Here is a 19051-nt window from a genome sequence, read left to right as displayed (position 1 = left end):
TGGTACGCCACAATTCCAAAGTGCACAGACAACAGCTGCTTTCCACCACACAGGGTAAAGCCTGCCCCAGAATGGGGGGTTTGGAGGGGGGGGAGGGGGGAGGGGGGGTTCCACCCACAGTACTCTTAAGTGTCAGACTAAAGTGTGCCTACTCTGTCTGGGTAGAGCGCGGAGAGGTCTTGTCATTGCTAAACGTTGTCTAGGGCTTGGCGACAAGCCTGGCTCAAATAATCATAAGAAACGCTTTACTGTAACCCTTTAGACGTGTCAAACTGGCTGACGAACTGGCGAGCTGTGCTGTGTGCTGTATGTTTGTACGTTTTTCTTTAAATCCACGGCCTTGAGAACAAGGCGTGCGGACTTTTTAGCCAGACGGTGACTTGAGTAAACCACTGACGGTGAAAAGCACCCCAAAAATCCATCGCACCCCTGCTTTAGGCAAACGATGCGATGACAGTTGTGAAGATTACTGAATATTTTTAACAAAAAATCTAAATGAAAAAGACTACACCCATACACACCAACTCGGTGTTGTAGCTCGTTGTCATGCCTCCTAGTTTGACTCATCGTAATTGCCATAACTTTCTACCAAAAGCGTCTGCCTAATAAATGTATGTAATGTGATGTAATGTAACGGGTGTATAATAGTCACTGGATCCAATGATAATGTGGCTGTGGAGGATGCTGTTTGCAACGCAGTGCTGTATAATCGGTGGCTATGATTTGAAAATAAATCAGCTTATTTTCACCTGCGTGGCCCGTGGTGGTTAACACCTTCCAAAATATTGCATGAAAAACTACAGGAAATGAAATCTTTGTGGGTTCAGTCAAGGCCCTCAACATTGGTAACCCCCAGAGGTCAAACCTAGGGCACGTAACATCTTATCAAGATTTATGAAATCACTGCAGAAATATTATTATCAGCATTTCATAAATGTGTATTTTGAAGAAAATCAGTCATTGGACATATTGTCTGTTGTATTCTCGATCGAGGTACTTAACCTGCATCGCTTCAGTATAAATCCAGTTGTGTAAATAAATGGATGCAATGTAACTGCTATGTAGAATGTTGTGTAAGTTGCTCTGGAGAAGAGTGTCTACTAAATGTCTGTAATGTGATGTAACGTAAGAGCGTGTTAACATGAGAACGATGTATCTCTGCACAGCTGGGTGGCGAAATAAAGTCACAAAATGATGCCTGCCTGTCAGCAGGCTCAGGCTCAGGTGACATTCTACTTGAACCCTACGACCCAAGCCACAGCAATGATTCATCCTCATTTTGTGTTTTTTTTTTTTTTTTTGTATTGTTTTGTTATACGTTTTTTTTTCACTTTCTTCGTTTCCTTTTTTAGGTAAGCCCGTGTAACCATTGGCAACAGAATAAGTGATGTCATGACTGTTCAGCCTTCATGTTTGGATGTGCTCTGGTCCTGACCTTTAGCACCTTTAGAAGGGCTCAGCCTGTTTGCACGATCTTTTTGTGAAAAATCAAATAAAATCAACTTTCTGTTTTCCTAATCTTTGAACTAAGGTAATCTCATTTTATGTTTTGACACATGACAGCGAAGCACAACACACAAAATATGCAGCTTAGTACATAAAAATAATCCAATACATACAAACAAACACACCAGAGTCAAAGCACATATAAAAAAGAGTAATTGCACCAGTTTCCAGTGGGAGGAAAAAGGGCACTTGTAGATCTTATCAAGAATATGATGCACAGCTTAGTAGCATGGGGTAAAGCTTGTTTATGTGAATCATCGTGAATGATTCATGGATGTATTAATATAGGACTGTTATTTCCTATCTCAATAAGGGATAATTTGTGATCTATTTTGTTTTAGCTTAGAGTCTACAACAAAACCAGGATATATACTCAGGTGTGCAATGAAATGTGAGAACTGTAAAGTTTAGCAATCGTAAATCTGCTCAATAAGAGAGACAGTATGCAGTGTGACAATTGACACCAGACAAACAAATGGGCATTATATGTTTGCTTTTTGAATTGAAAAAAAAAAAAAATGGACAGTGCAGTATTCTTAACCCTCCTGTTCTGTTCATTTTTTAGGTACAGCAAAAATGTTCCCGGGTCAATCCCCATACAGGGGGGGTTTACAAATACATGAAATGAACCATTTTCATTTAAAATGTTGATTACACTAATTAAGGCCAGTAGAAGAAGTTTCATACTGAAAAAATAATTTTAAGTATTTTTCCTAGATTTTCAAACTTTAAAAAGGGTCAATTTGACCCGCAACATAACAGGAGGGTTAAGAAAAGGCGTCAGTACCTTTCCCAGTGCGTGCAGAAAATGCAACTAACATAGGCTACGTGGAATTAAGAAACGTCCGACTGTGTGCTTCGTTTTTATAGCCTGTCAGAGATCGCTAGGTGCCCACATTTGCAAAATGTTGAGACAAAATTTCGAATGCACAGGACCGCCACGCATAAGGCATGTGCTCTCGCAGATAATGCGCATGCGTGACGCACGGTGCGGCCCCAGGAATGGAAACAAAACATGGCGGCTGGGGAGTGAAACATAAATTACGATAGCAGCCACTGCCAACTGTCTAACTGATCAAAACCACCTCTCAAAAGGAGGGGGGAAAGAAAATAATTCAAAATGTCTCGACACAGAAATGTCCGCGGTTATAACTACGACGAAGGTAGATGCTCTGGATTGGTTGTATGTGTCTTTTAAATCCCAAGGCCTTGAACGTTAGTCTAGCTAGCCAGCTAACTAAGCAAGCTGAGCTACTCTGAAAATAATTGCTGTCGTGTCTGTTTCACCGGCCAGAGTTAAGATTTCACTTGGTAGTCGCAGATAAGGCAACAAAGTAGCTGGCCAGCTAGCTAACGGTATATTATTCATCTCAAATGTATCACCGTTGATGTTAACTGTTGCAACCTAGACTAACGTAGCATTTCTCAACGCAGTAGAAAGCCTGTTGTTTCAAACAGTACAACTATAGCTAGCTAAGTTATACCGCTAGCTAGCAAACTGCCATAACCTAACAAAGCTCGGGCTTTAGTCTAGAACTTAAATCCAATTACTATATGACCCTAAATATGCCTAACCAACAAGTATCGTTGTCACTCCAATGGCTTGTCCGCAAGATGGGAAAATAAGCAGTTGAACTAACAGTCGTTTTGATAATGTTAGCTCGAACTTAGTTAGCTAGCCCAATGAATAGAGGTGAACATATGTTCAGATATGCTTACAGCTAGTCTAAATTGGCCGGCTCGCAGCTACCAGAATATGAATGCATGTTCATATTCTGGTAGCTATGTTGCGTGTCGTTGTTTGCGTGTTGATTCGTGTAAACGTTACCTAGCAAGCAAGCCAATCATCTCAACTTTGTGTATTTGAGCAAATGCTACCTCGTTTGTACAGATTTCGACGATGACGACATATATGGGCACTCTGTGGACGATGACTACTGCATCTCACCTGCCACAGGTTTGTGTGACACGCGGTTTCTTTCTACAATTGCACAAATAACAGCTGGGTATATGTCTTGCCGCAAGGGTAGTACCCAAAACTTCTGCAGTGATTTAAAGTGACTAGTTATTTTAGGTGTCCACTTCAGTTCCTTGACTCTTTTGAACTCTTTAGATGGCAATGGTAGTTTCACTTTCTGTGGCTTTCATGGTCCTTGAGAAACCGAAGCATCATGCTAGTTGGAGCTGCTTTTTTAGGGAGCTGTCATTGTCGTGTTGCTTTGACATACTGCTGTCATTAATATACATTTGGGGCCAGGTAACTGGAAATGACTTTTGTCTGCAGACAGTAGGCCGTGTACAAAGCACTGCACACTTTACAGTGTGTAGAGGTTTTATTTGTCCCCAGCATGAATATATTACCTGCAAAATGTCCGCGCGCCAGTCATTTACGAACGTTTTTAAACCGATATTTTCGACTCCGTAGCGGCCCAGTTCATTTACTCCCAGCGCGAGAAGCAGGCAGCCTTCGCCGAACCCCTGGAGGAAGAGGAGTACGAGGCGGAGGAAGAGATGCCCACGTCCCCCACCGTCAACCACCTGAACCTCGCTCCCCTCGATCAGGGTATTTCATACAAATTATTCAGTATTTATATCCAGCTGTATAAATGGATGCAATGCAGTGCTATGTTTAAAAAAAAAAAAAAAAAAAAAAAAAAAAAACAAAGTTGCGTAAGTCACTCTAAATGCCTGTATTGTAAATGCGGGCGGCAGTGTAGCACAGTGAGTAAGGAACTGGGCTTGTGACCGAAAGGTAAAAGGTTCGATTCCTGGGTAAGGACACTGCCGTTGTACCCTTGAGCAAGGTACTTAACCTGAATTGCTTCAGTGTATATCCAGCTGTATAAATGGATACAAAGTCGTGTAAGTCGGTCTGGATAAGAGCGTCTGCTAAATGCCTGTAATGTAATGCGGTGGGTGTTTTTACGGGCTTTCTGCAGGGAGGCTGTACTCCTGTCTGGACCACATGCGGACGGTGCTCGGCGACGCGGTGTCAGAGTCGGTCCTGATGGAGGCCGCGGTCGCCGCCGGCTTCGATGCCCAGAAGGCGCTGGATTCCGTGCTGTCCGAGGAGAACAAGAAGGAGGCGGGCGCCAAAAACCAGCAGGAGGCGGGCTTCGCTTCGCGGAGCGAGAAAGGTACACGACTGCTCACGCCGCCGACCGCAGCTCGGCCCGACCCGGCAGCGGACGGGCGCGTTGGGTCGCGGTCACAGACGTGCTCAGATGAAGCAAAATAAAAAAACGAAATGAGACACTGCGCCAAAAAAACTAAATGATACACTGTGTCAAAAAAACAAAATGATACACTGCACCAAAAAACCAAAATGATACACTGTGTCAAAAAACCAAAATGTTCTGCTGCACCAAAAAACCAAAATGATACACTGTGTCAAAAAACCAAAATGTTCTGCTGCACCAAAAAAACAAAATGATTTGCTACACCAAAAAAACAAAATGATACGTTGCACCAAAAAACCTAAATCATACCCTGCACCAAAAAACCAAAACGATACACTGCCCCCAAGAACCGAAATCATACCCTGCACCAAAAAAACCAAAATCATACCCTGCACCAAAAAATCCAAAGTCATACCCTGCACCAAAAAGCCAAAATGTTCTGCGGAAATCAGCGAGCTGCCAGTGGAGTATAGTAGCTCTTTGAAGCACCATAGTACCCCATCGCTACCCTTCCTCACAGGAGATTATGTGGAAGTGTGTGTGTGTGTGTAGTTTGCAGGGAGTTTAATACGTGAGTGGCTGTACGGTGCGTTGAGATTTGACTGGGGAGCAGAAAGGAAAGACCATCAGCTGTGGACCAGCGATGCGTGTGCTTAAAATGCCCACCTGGGGCCCCACACAGGGCCTGCTAACGCGCTAACGTGCTAACGTGCTTTCAGTCACGTTCCGAGCCGTAGTTACATCAGTGAAGAGGCGTGACTTTCGGAAACTGACAGAACTCAAGGCCCCCCCCCCCCGCTGGCTTGTACTGTACGGTGCGTTGCGACACAGCCCCTACGCTCCCCCAGGTGATCGTTGGCCCCCCTACATGCCACTCCCCCAGGTGATCGTTGGCCATCGGCCCCGCGCAACGGCTCACGCCACCATTTTCCAGCGTGACCTATTTTTCTTTGCATGTGACCCAACGGGTCATTGCATCAGTATTTGTGTCTTGAAGACCTCGCTTGCGTGGACCACGCTCACCAGCGGGCTTTGATCTGAGCGGGCCGACATCCTGCATCGCCGCGCCGCTGAGCTTAATTTACACAGCGTTCGCGAGAAGCCGGTAGCTTTGATTGTGAGAAGAAGCGCGCGTGCCATTATTAGTGTTCACTGTAAGGTAATTACGCAAGCTTGGGTTGTAGTTTCACGGTCTGTAGTTGGGTGTGTCACAGTTGTTTGTATTACCAGTTGATGTGCTGAAATAATTTTTTAAATTATTACTAGAAATGACCTTAAAAAAACAGAAAAGAAATCTCTAAAAAAGAAAAGAGTAAATGTTCTATGTTTTGGAAACTGTATATTTAAGATAATAAAGAGCATAAATACTCTTATAGAGTGCTGGGGTTTGAACTACAGGCTGCAAGGAAGACGGTCAGCGATGTGTTTTGTCCTCAGCCTTCATCAGGTTGAATTAAGATTTGTTTTCAAACATACTAGGTTTGCTTTCTTTTCTTTTTTGAGATTTGCTTGCTGTTTTGAGCACCATTTTCTTTTACCACTCCTTGTGATTTGGTAGAAAACTGTTCAGGGATGTGAACTGTGAAGCTAGTGAATGTTTGTTTGTGTAACACACACCCTGTATTTGTAGCCAGTAAGAGAAGACTGGCAGATTCTCACTGATATGTCCACGGTCAGAGCTGTTTCCTGAGAGACCGGATTTTTCTGTTAGTTAAGGTTTTAATTCGTTAGTTTTATTTGGCGTGTATTTTGGGGAGCTGGTGTAGGAGTGTTTGCTGACTGTGAGTCCCATAACGCGCGTTTTAACGAAGTGCCCTTCTTCCCCTCCCCCGCCCCCTGCCGCGATGCACCGCCCGCCGGCTCCCGGTCGTCCCGCTGGGCCCCTTGCCGTGACGTTTCTGGCTACTGTAAGGTAAGGAGCCATCTTTCCCTCATGTGTCACTCAAACTGGCGCCGACGCGCACGCGCAGGCCAGCGCCGCCGCTCGTCCGCTAGCCGCCGCTAAGCTCGGCGATCTCTCGGCGCGTTCTGGCTCGGAGTCGAGAGCGTCTCCGTTCTGTCTCGAGCTCGACGCCGGCGGCGGCGGTGGCGTTCGCTCGGCGTACATGAACGGAATGCGCGTGCCGACCGAGGCGCTTTGGAGCGGAAACCCCGCGCCCGCGACGGGCGACGGCTTCGCGGGACGCGGCCTGGCCGGGCTCGCGAGCGAACGCCGTCGGGACCCTGAGAGGGGCGGGGCTTTAACGGGCCGTCATGTGACCGGCTTCGGTTCAGCACCAGGAAGCGGGCCGTTTGAACTGAAAGGCAGCCTGGCCGAGCTGATGACGCGGCATGATCAGAACCACGGCGGAGGCGGAGTTTTAGGGAGTCACGCGACTGGCTCCGGCGCGCCCCCAGGAAGCAGGCCGTACGGAACAGGAAGTAGCCTGTCCCTGGGCCTCTCCTCCGCTCCGGCGGCCTCTGCGCTCCAGAGCACCTCCTCTCTCGGTGCTTTGGCCCCGCTGAACGGCACGGCTCTGGGTTCCAGTCCCCTCCTGAGCTCCCTGGGAAGTTTATCGCTGGCGGACCTCCAAGCGTCCGGCACGGTCGGCGCGCCCCCCGCACCCCTGAGTTTCGCCGGCCCTCGCCCGGCCCCCCCGAGCCGCCCGATAGACGCCCGTGGCGGAGTCAGCGACCACCAGGGCAGCCCGTCGCTGGCCGACCTGATGCAGGAGCACAAACACAGCAGCCCGGTGCTCTACAGCTCCCTCCCCAGTGTGCAGAGCCAGCCAGGGAACCAAACCCCAGAGCTACCCTCGCCTGGGTTACTGTCGTCAGGGTTATCGCCGTCTGAGTTACTGTTGCCCGGGTTACCGTTGCCCGGGTTACCGCCGCTTGGGTTACCGTCGCCTGGGTTACTGTCGTCCGGGTTATCGGCGCCTGAGTTACGGTTGCCTGGGTTACCGCCACCTGGGTTACCATCGCTATCAGCGCTGGCTTCCCAGCATGAAGCCAAGATGTGGCCCGTCCCCGAAACGGGGCCACTGTCCTCACTGTTGCTAGGCGACAGGCAGGAAGGCGTGTGCCTGTCAGGAAGGGGCGGCGACCTCCGGGGGGGCGAGTCCGAGGCGCCCGAGGGTAAGGGCGCCGGCCCCCGAGCGCGGCCCTCCTCGAACCCGCACCCGAGCATCGACCTGAGCGCGCTCGTCCTGCAGCCCGCTCCGGCCGACCAATCGGCCGCCTCGCCCGCCAGACGGGCCTGTCGCCGGGCGGGGCCCTCCCCGTCGCCGTGTCTCCGACGCGACCCCCGCCGGCCCTCGGTGTTCGCCCGCCCCTCCGTGTTCGCCCTGGCGCTGTCCGCGCGGTCGCCGGGGAAGCGGCGGCGGGCCCGGAGGGCGGGGACCCACCGGGCGTTCCTGTACGCCAAGCAGATGGAGCTGGTGAAGGCCCGAGAGCAGGGGCCCCTGTTCGACATCGCCCCCTTCCACTTCCAGACCCCCTCCCCCGACGACGTGGTCCGAGCCAATCAGAAGAAGGCGTTCACCCGCGACTAGCGTCCGTAGCGGTTTGGTGGGCGGGCGGGCAGTATGCGGGTTATTAGGCCGATTCCAGCAGTGTTCAGATTTTACAGTTTTACTCGCAGTCGTTATTGCAGGAGATGTCTGCACTATTTTCCAAAATCTTCAGTGTCCCATCTTTTCAAGATTTTTTTGGTATCCAACGAAGTATTGCTTTTTAAAGGGATTGTGTGGAAAGGGGAGAGAAATATTTTCAGTATTTTTCCAGTTTGTTCACTCCCCCCCTTCCCTACGAGCGGTGTCAGAACTTTTGCCGGACTGCCGTTCTGGATTTACTCTGAGCTGTTTCTGTTGACGCACCTCTGCCTGTCAATTAGAAGAACGTTTGCCTTGCGAGTCCATTTGAAAGCCGGAATTGGAGTTTAAATGGCAGGACTGGTTGTTGTGCATGACAATTATTTTAGACCTCAAATCAAGGAAACCATTACTGAATATTTTTGCCTTCTTACAAAACCTCAGGATCACTGTGAAAACAATAAGTACTGATTTTTATACTGTGTTTTTTCCCCCTGCATTGTACTTATAACTGATTATGGTCGTGATGTGATCTTTCATCACTTTTAGAGTCCAGTTGCTCTATCCTCATGTAGTGGTGGAAGCCAGAGGGACTTGATTTTTAATGTCTTACTTTGTTCCAAAAAGCCTCATTTTCCATTAACACTTTGGGGGTGGGGAGGGAGGTTGAGATTTTACTTTACCCCCCAAAGAACACTTAGTGTCTCTTACAGACAGTAATGATGGAGCACTGAGCCAGATAGGAGGGGGTCAATGAATGCCTTTTCACCACAAGTTGCAGTGTAACCATGGTGAACTTTTTTTTTTTTTTTTATGTACTTTTTTTTTTCCATGAAGTGATGTTTGGCTGGTATATGAAAAGGAGATGGAAAGAGAGAGAGAGAGAGAGCGCAGCTCACAGGGGTTTGATGAGAAAGAGGATGCGTGTTGCAGGTGCGTTGGCATTGGAAATAATGAGCATCGTGCACCCTTTTGGTTTACCACCATGAAAGGCTGGTATTTAGGCACAGGGACACCTGGAGATTTTCCCATATACAAACGCTCAAGACCAAAGCTCTGAATCTTTCTCATACACACACAAACGCACACACGCGCACGCACACACACACATGCGCAAGCAGGCATTCACACACACACACACACGCACAGTCACACACACACAAACACACACACACACACCCATGCGCACGCAGGCATTCACACTCACACACACACGCGCGCACACACGCACGCACACACACATGCACAAGCGGGCATTCACATGCATAGACACACAAACACGCACGCACGCACACACATGCACTCACGCGGGCATTCACACTCACACACACAGACACACAAACACACACGCACGCACGTGGGCATTCACACACACACACACACACACGCACAGTCTCACACACACACACACACACACCCACACACACAGCCGTAAACTTAAAAGTACTTAAGCATACACTTTTGTGTAGAATGGACTTTAATTTTGTAAAACATTTAACTTAATAAACATTTTGGAACTTTGTTGGATTTGCATGTGCATCTTATCTCTAAATACATGCTTTGAGTGAATATGACAAAATATTTTAAATCTGCTTTTCATAAGAATCTCCATTTCTTGTCACATTGCATTCCTGAATGTCTTTTGTAGAGTATTTTAGCTGTAATAATTGTATTTTGCGGGCTTATATTTTTATATTATATAGCTAGAAATGTACTGGTGCTCCTTGTCTAATTTGTTGATGATTTGGTGTATCGGGATTGAGATTTGTGTAAATATTGAAATAAAGTTTGCCATACGATCTGTTTTCTGAGGACTTGTTTAATCCTGTAAGGTGCAAGATCATAAATATGTGATTGGAATGTTCTTAACCTAACATTCTAATGCTGATGTCACAGTCGCTGCTGGTGACTGAAAGCAGCGGAGTTCTGGAACTCTGGCTTTTTGAAAAACTTTAGAAAAAACATTCCAAAATAACCGACTCTCAAAGGGCTAAGTGTGTAGGTTCTTTCTCTCTCGGGGTTCAGTGATTAGGATGCCCTGCGTCAGCTTGGGTGAGGTGGTGATGTGCAGCCCAGTGGCATGCCGTTCACGACGGCAAGGATGACTCTGTCTGGCCACTGTTTTCTGGCCTTTAACTTTCCTTTTCATGAGGGGAAAAAAAATGAGCAAACTCTTAGCGATCTGCCCTACTTATTTTTGTCTCACGAAAGGTGCAACGGTGACGGAAGAAACATCTCAAAGTTCTGCTCTGGGTCTGGCCTGCTTGCGTTTTACTTTCAGAAAAAACCTTTTCCCAGCCCAGGTTTCTGTAGGTTGAGGGCAAATCAGGGCAAAAGGAGAGACGTTCGTTCAGCTTCGTTCTTCATACAGAGGCCAGCCCAACCCCTCTGTGCACCTTTTTGGCGTTCAGCACTGCAAACACCCATAGGCTGCGTGGCAGAGATCACTGAGCGGTGTTTGGACTGAAAAGGGGACTTTCAGAAAGCACACAGATTTGGAGAGGGAGATCAGTATCTTCCAATGCCGCAGAAATTTCAGAACCAAATCTCGCAAAAAAAAGGGCTTTGCTTTTGATCTGGGTTTAAGATGCTTAAGACTTAAGACTCATCTGAAGCGGACTTGTTTATTCGCGTTTTCTTCCTTTCCTTCGCGATGAAAATGTTTTTTTGATTTTTAATTTCAGTGTGTGTGGAAGCGTGTCAGGCCTGTGATTTGAGTGAGCGAGGCTCTGGGTCGCCCCGGGACCGGGTCGCGGGACAAGCTGAGTTGCCCCCGAGCAGGAAACGGGGGGGGGGGGGGGACTTCCGCCTCGCCGTGATTCAAATCCCTTTGTCGGCGTCGTTTCGCAGGTCAAGAAGGCGGCGGGCTCGTCGCTAAAGCTAATTGAATCTGTGCTCAATAGAGAAATGTGTGGGCTATTGCAGGAAGTGGTGCAGTGAAAATGTCAGCTTTGCAGTGCTCTGTGTACCATCTCAACACCTCTCTGTCTCTCTCTCTCTCCCTCTCTCTCTCTCTCTCTCTCACTCACTGTCACTTGCTCCCCTTTCTTTCTGTTTCTCTTGGTCTCTTTTTTTTTTTTTAACCGCCTACGTAGGAAAAATGTGATCCTCTCACAGGCCCTGAGCGATGACACATTTTTTATTTTATTTTTTTCTTCTCTTCTCCCCCCCCCCCTTCTTTTTGTGCCTTTTTGGACGCCATTAAATTCTGTGGCCTGGAGCTCTCCGTTCTTCGCGGTCTGGACCGTCGCGTGTGCGGTCTGTAGATGGACTGACCGTACCTGGGGTCCGGTTAGCGGGGGACCGCGCAGGTGCAGTTCTGAAATCTTCGCATGCCCTCCACGCGAGCTCATCCAGTGACCTTTGCACTGAGTCCCGTCCGTCCCGCCTTGTGACTTGTTCTGCCACGAAATGGGGTTTGAACCCGGGCCTCGCACACCCGCCCAAAGGCTCCGAAGACGAGCGCGTGACCGGCCGAAATCGCCCCCCTAGCTCAGGACAACGTTGTTATTTTGAAGTCAAGGGCCGCGTCGCCATTGCAGACAGTGTTGTCACGGCAACCCGCTACCTTAGCCTTAGGCCTCAGCGTTACTGCACCTCACTCTGCGAGCTAGCCGAGCTGCACCCGCTACGCTTCCCGTCCACACGGCTGCTCTCTCGATTTTACACGCTTGAGTGGAAGGGGAGGCGTGGGGGGGGGGGGGGAAGTGTTTCGGGAGCCTGTCGAACAGGAACCAGGTCGCCTTCTGGAAGGAACTCCTCGCTCACTCCCGTGAGCTTTGGCTGTTAGCCTGTCACTGTGCCAGTATAGCTTTGCTGTGTAGCCTGTCCCTGTGTCAGGTAGACTGCTGCACCCGTCACTGTGCTCAGGTCGACTTGGCGCAGCGTCACTGTGCTAGTATGAGCTTGGCTGTGCAGCCCTGTCACCTGTGCTCAGGTATGAGCTTTGGCTGTGCAGCCCTGTCACCTGTGCTCAGGTACGAGCTTTGGCTGTGTAGCCCTGTCACCTGTGCTCAGGTATGAGCTTTGGCTGTGCAGCACTGTCACCTGTGCTCAGGTATGAGCCTTGGCTGTGTAGCCTTATCACCTGTGCTAACATACAGCCCCCATTCACTGCTAACAGGCTATAGGGTTGGAGTGGGAACCAGGTAAACATGCGGGACAGTGCCACAGCAGAACGGGTGGTGTCTGTAACTCTTAATGCCTCTGGCACGGTCGGCACCGGCTAGGCACAGACGCATTATGGGATATTTGACATGGGTCATTGCTAGGACTGCTTGTCCGTTTGTGTGTTTTAAAATGCATCAGGACAAAGATTGATTGTAACGTATACACACTGATTTGTACGGCACTGCATCTCTGTGTGGGACTGTGGATGTACACCAGCTTGGCATTCCACAGCAATGAACATTAAAACGTTTTTTTAGCAAAGATGCGGGTAGTTGCCTGAAAGGGTAGAAAGGCTAATATGAAATCAGTTCGTATGAAGTTGGACCACCATGTGCAGCCTGGATAGAAGCTATCTGGCATGGCATAGAGCCTGACAGCATATGGAATTCCAACGGAGGGGCGGGGCAGAACTTCCACAAGAAAGTCGGTTGACTGTCGTGCCTTGTAGATGGAGAATGCCGTCTTGGATCCTGTGCCAGGTCTGGTTCTGGTCTAGCAACTCAGGAGGCCTTGCCAGAAGGGATAACAATGTCGTCATGCTCATCAAACCATTGGGCGATGCCGCATGCTGCATGCTGTGGTTTTGGAGATTTGTCATCCTGGAAGACGACGCCCCACCCGGCAGGAAAGGAATGTTGTAAAATGGGATGGAGGTGCTCGCTCAGAGTCACTAAGTATTGATTAGCATGACTTCTAAAGGGAGTAGGTGCACCCAGACCATGCCAAAAAATGCACCTCAGACCACTTTAGAACCACCTGAACCCTTCGCTGGTGGAACTTAACCCCTCAGGCCCGTTGGCTTATTTAGGTGGGTTCCACGCTTACCGTACTCATCTGTTTTCCAAGAACATAGTGAAGGATAAGGATGATTCATCTGACCATATCGCAGCTTTTCACTCCTCGCTAGTTGCCTGTGCTTTATCAGTGTTTTTTCCCCCGCTACGTTCTCATAGCAGTGCAGGGCCACCGCCCACCGCTGCAGCATTTTCTCGAGCCAGGTGCAAAAAAATGATTCGATTTCTCGTCCGTAATCGTATGTCAGGGAAAATATTAAAAAGGGAATTCCACCACCGTTATTTAGACAGGTGAACAGGTACAGTAGTACAGAGCCGAAGGGATTCGAAATGAATTGTTTGCGGGAGTCTGGAACTGTCGTCCATCTTGTGACGTCGGTTCGTGCTTTGATCTCCTCCCTCGTGGAGAGAAGAATCGGTTATAATCTGATGGTGTGGAGCGCTTTGGTGAATTAGTCATCGTGTTAATTAATCGAGGGAAAATGGCTGACAACGGGTGGAGGCCGATATTCAGCTGAAAGGGACTTTTCCCGCCTTATCAGGTGTCGGCTCAGCGGCCGCCGCCGCTGCGTTATGAAAGCGCTAACAGGGGAGGAAGACGAGGGGATCCACTGCACGTCCCGAACTGGACCAGTACACTCGCAGAATAAAGTATTCTTAATAAAGTACGGTAATGCCGAAAGTAGAAAACTTGTTCGAGGGCTCATACATTTTGTAAAACTAACGCATTTTATGTAACGACTACATACTGTACAGTAGAGTAGTAAGAGCCTGTCCACCACTGCAAAGTAAATTTCTAGCGGAGACACCGTTTATGCACCGCTGTGCTCTGCTTGAATTCCAGATCTCCTCGCTGGGTTCATTGTAAGGCTTCATGAAGACAGGTTGACCATGTGCTGGAGGGTGTTGGACCTCCTCTTTCAGGCACTGGGTCTTACCAGTGACTCAGACTGCAATCTTATCAGTATCTGGCATGGCGTAGATCCTTGACAGCATATGGAATACCAGCGGAGGGCCAGGGGGCCATTTTCACTATAAAGTCAGTTAATTATTTTAAGGAAGTTGTTGACGGAGATGGAGAATGCCGTCTTGAATGTTGCTCCCTGATCTGGTTCTGGTCTAGCGACTCAGGAGGCCTTGGCAGAAAGGATAACATCGTCGTCATGCTCATCAAACCATTGGACGATGCCACATGCTGTATGCTGTGGTTTTGGGGGATTTGTCATCCTGGAAGACGACGCCCCACCCAGCAGGAAAGGAATGCTCTAAAATGGGATGAAGGTGTTTGCTCAGAATCGTTAAGTATTGATTAGCATTGACCTTGCCTTCTAATGGGGGATGGGTGCACCCAGACCATGCCAGGAAGATGCACCCCACACCACGTTAGAACCACCAGAACCCTTCTCAGGTGGAACCAAGCCCTCTGAAATGTAGGCTTCTTTGGTTGGGTTCCACACTTTTTGTACTTGTCCATTTTGTTGACAACACGGTGACGAATGATTCATCTGACCACATCACATTTCTCCTCTCTTCGGTAGTTTGTTGCCTCCGTGCACTCCTTGAAGGCCAGATTACATAATTGGATTCACTGTGAGGCTCGGTGTAGACTGGTGATCATTTGCTGGAGTGGAGGCATTTTCATCATCAGGCTCTGAGTCAGGAACTGACTGACTCAAACTGCAATCCAGCTTACGTGGTTTAAAACAAAAAAAACAGAGCATTCTGGCAGTCCAAGCCTAGGGTTCCCCGCCCGTGAATTAGCAAACTAATTTTTGCTCTTTCTTATGGTCGCCGACTTGAGTATGAATTTTGTGTATTTGTCATCGCACACTCAACCAGTTCTAGTGAAAAGAAGAAGCAGTCGATATGTTAATATTGTGGTAGGCTGCCGTTTCTCTCTCTCCTTGATCGATGTGAGAACGCTCGGGATGACTCATCTTAAAGAAAGGTGACACGGCAGGTATTCCGCATGAGTTATTGGCAGGTTGTTCTCAAACCGCCCCCCCCCCCCCAAAAAAAAAAAAAAAAAACTGGGATTAACGGGGAGCGAGGAGCACGTCTCGCAGACAGGAGCTCAGAAGTGCTTCCTGATTGGCTGCGGTGTCCCTGCCGCGCGTTGATGAGCCCTTTGCCGTGTTTAGATGAACCGCGCGTCCTCAGGCTCATCGCCGCTATGCGCCACATTGCCGATTTATTGAGTCTTTTTTCGGAAATTCGTGCTCTGCGGAGGTGTTACTGAGAGAGGGGGAGAGGCCGTGTGAAGTTAACGAGCGAAGCGATTTTTAATTAACCGAGACTTGCCGTTTCCGGTACGGGGACGGGGACGGGGACGGCTGGTGTGAAAGTGAGAATGCCGAAAGCTCGATGAAACGGATTAGTGATCCCGCCTCCACGTCGACCGCGTGGTTTCGCCGCGCGAGCGGCGGCTTGACCATGTGAGCGCAGAGTACGTGGGTTGGGAGGTCCGGCGTCATAGGCGTGCGGCGGGGGCGTGGGGGCGGGGGGGGGGGTAGCCCTGGAATGCTTGTTTTGTCAGAAACGCGCTGGGCGTGGGGCTCCTTCCGCGGTTCTGTTCGCTTTTTTGCTTGTTTTTTTTTTTTTGATGAGGCTGCGCTCACCGCTTTGCTCTGCGCTACAATCTCAGCATCTCTGCACCTGTTGGGTTTGAAGACTTTTCAAACAGTTCAACCAGCCCAGCACAATAAGGTCATGTTCAGATGTTACTTACCGTACGCACACACGCTCTTGCACACACACACACACACACACACACACACTCTCGCACACATACACACACAAACACAAACACGCACACTCACACGCATACACATACACACTCACATACACTCAAACACACATGCATACACACATACATACACTCAAACACACATGCATACACACACACAAAACACTCACGCATACACACAGACACACACACACACACACTCCCATGCGCACGCACACACACACACACACACACACACACGCGTACACACAGACTCACACACACACACACACACACACACACACACGGACATACACTCAAACACACATACACACAAACACGCACACACGCACAGACACGCACGCCAGTGCACCAAGATCTTTGTCTTTCCTGGAACAGATGGACATGAAAATTGCTGTATGCAAATGGCTGTATTTTCCCAGTTCATCTTAGTTGCTTTGGAGTTTAGGCCTCAGGACATTAGCCTGGCTGAAAACCACACTGTAAAATTTACTGAACAAAAAAAAATATATACTTTTTAGCGTAGAGTAAGAGTTTAATGTTCAGTTCATTTACCAGAAAGCTGGCTGTACTGAAGCTGGTTTAGCAGTAATCTGTAGTAGTAATGTGTAAACTTTAAGGTTGAAAAGAGTCTGGGGCTTTGTTGTATTCAAAAGTAAAGAACACTTTTTTTTTTTTTTTTTTTAAGGAGTAGGTAATTAATGTGGATTGACACATGGATGCAGATGTGACTTAATGAATGTTTGAGTGTACGTACTGTACATAACGCGAGGGACTTTCCCGAGGGGGAAGAACGAAACCGTGCCAGAACTGCCTCTGAATGGCCCCTCCTCACATACGCAAATAATGTTTTGAAACCGATAACGCGCAGTCCAAAATCCTTCCCATCTCTCCCTGGGCACTTCACACAGCTGCACGTATCAGTGGTGGAGTTACACGGAATCCTAGAATCCTGAAATTCAGTCCCGTCGGGCGCCCAGATCCCTGCTGTCTGCTGTACTGCAGCGCCCTCTATTGGTGGATGTTCCACAGCCACAATTCTTTAAGGTTGTTTGTTCTGCGTGTTACTGCAGGGGTAGGAAGATAGACCTTAGCTCTGCTCAGCGATTCTACTCATAGTTTCATAGTTACAAACAAACAATTTGGAGGTTTTTTTTATTGCAGAAATATTTGCGGTCGTCTTTTCGTTCGCTATTTTGCGTTTTTGATAGTAGCGCGTGGCTGATGACGATAGCGGCGCGATGCGTTTTTTGAAAGCTCGGGCTCCCTCGCGGGCTGATAAGCGAACGCGCGCGGATTCCCTCCCATTCTTTGGGCCCCGGCGATAATGGCGGCCTGTATCTGCGGGGGGCCGATAGAGCTGCCCCGTCTGGCCAATAGTACCCCGCCGCGCCCGATAAGGCAACCGAATTCTCCGTTCCCTGGTCTGGCAGGCCAGAGCGAGAACGCCGTGTGTCTGTCTGTCCGTCTGTCCGTCCTGCTCGCGCCGCCCGGTCGCCTTGACGATCCGTCTGGGAAAAAAAAGGCGAAGCTCCTCCAGCAGAGAACCCATATTTTTGATTTTCCCATAATCCATCTGCACGGGTGTCCATTTTTTAATTTTATTTTTATAATCCCACTGCAACAAGTGTCCGTTTTTTGAAGTTTCCCATAATCCCACTGCAACAAGTGTCCGTTTCTGAAGTTTCCCATAGTCCCACTGCAACAAGTGTCCGTTTCTGAAGTTTCCCATAGTCCCACTGCAACAAGTGTCCGTTTCTGAAGTTTCCCATAGTCCCACTGCAACAAGTGTCCGTTTCTGAAGTTTCCCATAGTCCCCAACTTCGCCCAACAAGTGTCCGTTTTTTGAAGTTTCCCATAGTCCCACTGCAACAAGTGTCCGTTTCTGAAGTTTCCCATAGTCCCACTGCAACAAGTGTCCGTTTTTTGAAGTTTCCCATAGTCCCACTGTAACAAGTGTCCGTTTCTGAAGTTTTCTATAGTCCCACTGCAACAAGTGTCCGTTTCTGAAGTTTCCCATAGTCCCACTGCAACAAGTGTCAGTTTTTTGAAGTTTCCCATAATCCCGCGGCAGCGACACTCGTCTCGGACGCGTTCCGCGGGGCCTGCGCCCGGCGGACGAGGCCCGGCGGTGCGTCCTGGCGGTGCGTCCCGGCGGTGCGTCCCGGCGGTGCGTCCCGCTCACGGTCACCTCCTCGTTCGGCAACGGGTGCGAGAGCTCGCTGAGCTCCGGGGGGAGGGGACTGAGCTCGGCTCCGCGCTGTAGCCGAATATGAGGAAGCTTCCGGAACGGGAGCCCTGGGGAACAGGAAGTGGGGGGAGGGACCCTGGGAGGCGAGCCTCAGATCATCCCTGTCTCCACTTCCTGCTTGTCCGTCGCTGTGTCCGTGTTGCAAAGATACGCGGTGCTGTGAAAGCACAGTTCATTTCCTGTACATGCCCAGTATATACAGTATGTGCATACTATGCATGCTATAAATAGTATGCGAAAACGGTCGATTGGTTCCTTCATTTTGTTCTTGGAAAATAATTTTGAACTCTTTTCTGTTCATAAGTATTTTATTAGATAAATCACTTGAGCTGACCATTATTTATTTATTTATTTTTATTTAAATCATGAGCTGCAGTGGAAGGCTCCTCAGGCCTGAGTCCGTTTCAGTGTGGGGCAGAAGCAGCGTTGCCGTTGCTTGGCTAAACCGGAGCAATTGTTTGGAATAAATCCCAGCGCACAAACCGGCCTTCCAGGATCCTTGCGCGTCCTGTGACACGGGTCATTGTGTTCACGGCTGAGCGAATCTGGCTGCCGGGGAACATGCGCATGTGATTCTAAAGTCAATATTACAGCAAGGTGACATAATCTTTATGCAGATTCTGGGTCTGGCGCTCGCCACGGTGACATGAACCGTCATAAACGTGTGATCGTTCCGTTAACATATTTTGGAGCAGAATATAAACGGTAAATGAGTAGGCGCAGGAACAATCCACAACAAATTAATATAGCATTGTCATAAAGAAAATGATGATGATTTACACCCATGAATACAATCTGGTTACATTGAGTTTTTATGGGTTTGAATTTTGGAT

General features: G+C 48.8%; 1 protein-coding gene across 2 annotated transcripts in view; it reads left to right on the top strand.

Moving 5' to 3' along the window:
* The first annotated feature begins 2473 nt into the window (after window positions 1-2473).
* hbs1l (HBS1-like translational GTPase) overlaps window positions 2474-19051 on the top strand; it is a 31844-nt gene continuing 15266 nt past the window's right edge. The window contains exons 1-5 of one of the 2 annotated variants that reach the window (XM_064340601.1): window positions 2474-2669; window positions 3398-3463; window positions 3932-4069; window positions 4446-4643; window positions 6603-10056. In XM_064340601.1, coding sequence (XP_064196671.1) covers window positions 2627-2669; window positions 3398-3463; window positions 3932-4069; window positions 4446-4643; window positions 6603-8218 — 2061 coding nt within the window. In that variant the 5' untranslated portion in view covers window positions 2474-2626 and the 3' untranslated portion in view covers window positions 8219-10056. Of the gene's footprint in view, window positions 2670-3397; window positions 3464-3931; window positions 4070-4445; window positions 4644-6602; window positions 10057-19051 lie in introns of those variants that run through there. The other variant, XM_064340602.1, reaches the window with a different exon arrangement.

The sequence above is a fragment of the Anguilla rostrata genome, chromosome 6 (genome assembly GCF_018555375.3).
Source record: "Anguilla rostrata isolate EN2019 chromosome 6, ASM1855537v3, whole genome shotgun sequence".
NCBI lineage: Eukaryota > Metazoa > Chordata > Actinopteri > Anguilliformes > Anguillidae > Anguilla > Anguilla rostrata.
This window is presented reverse-complemented; position numbering and strand designations above follow the sequence as displayed.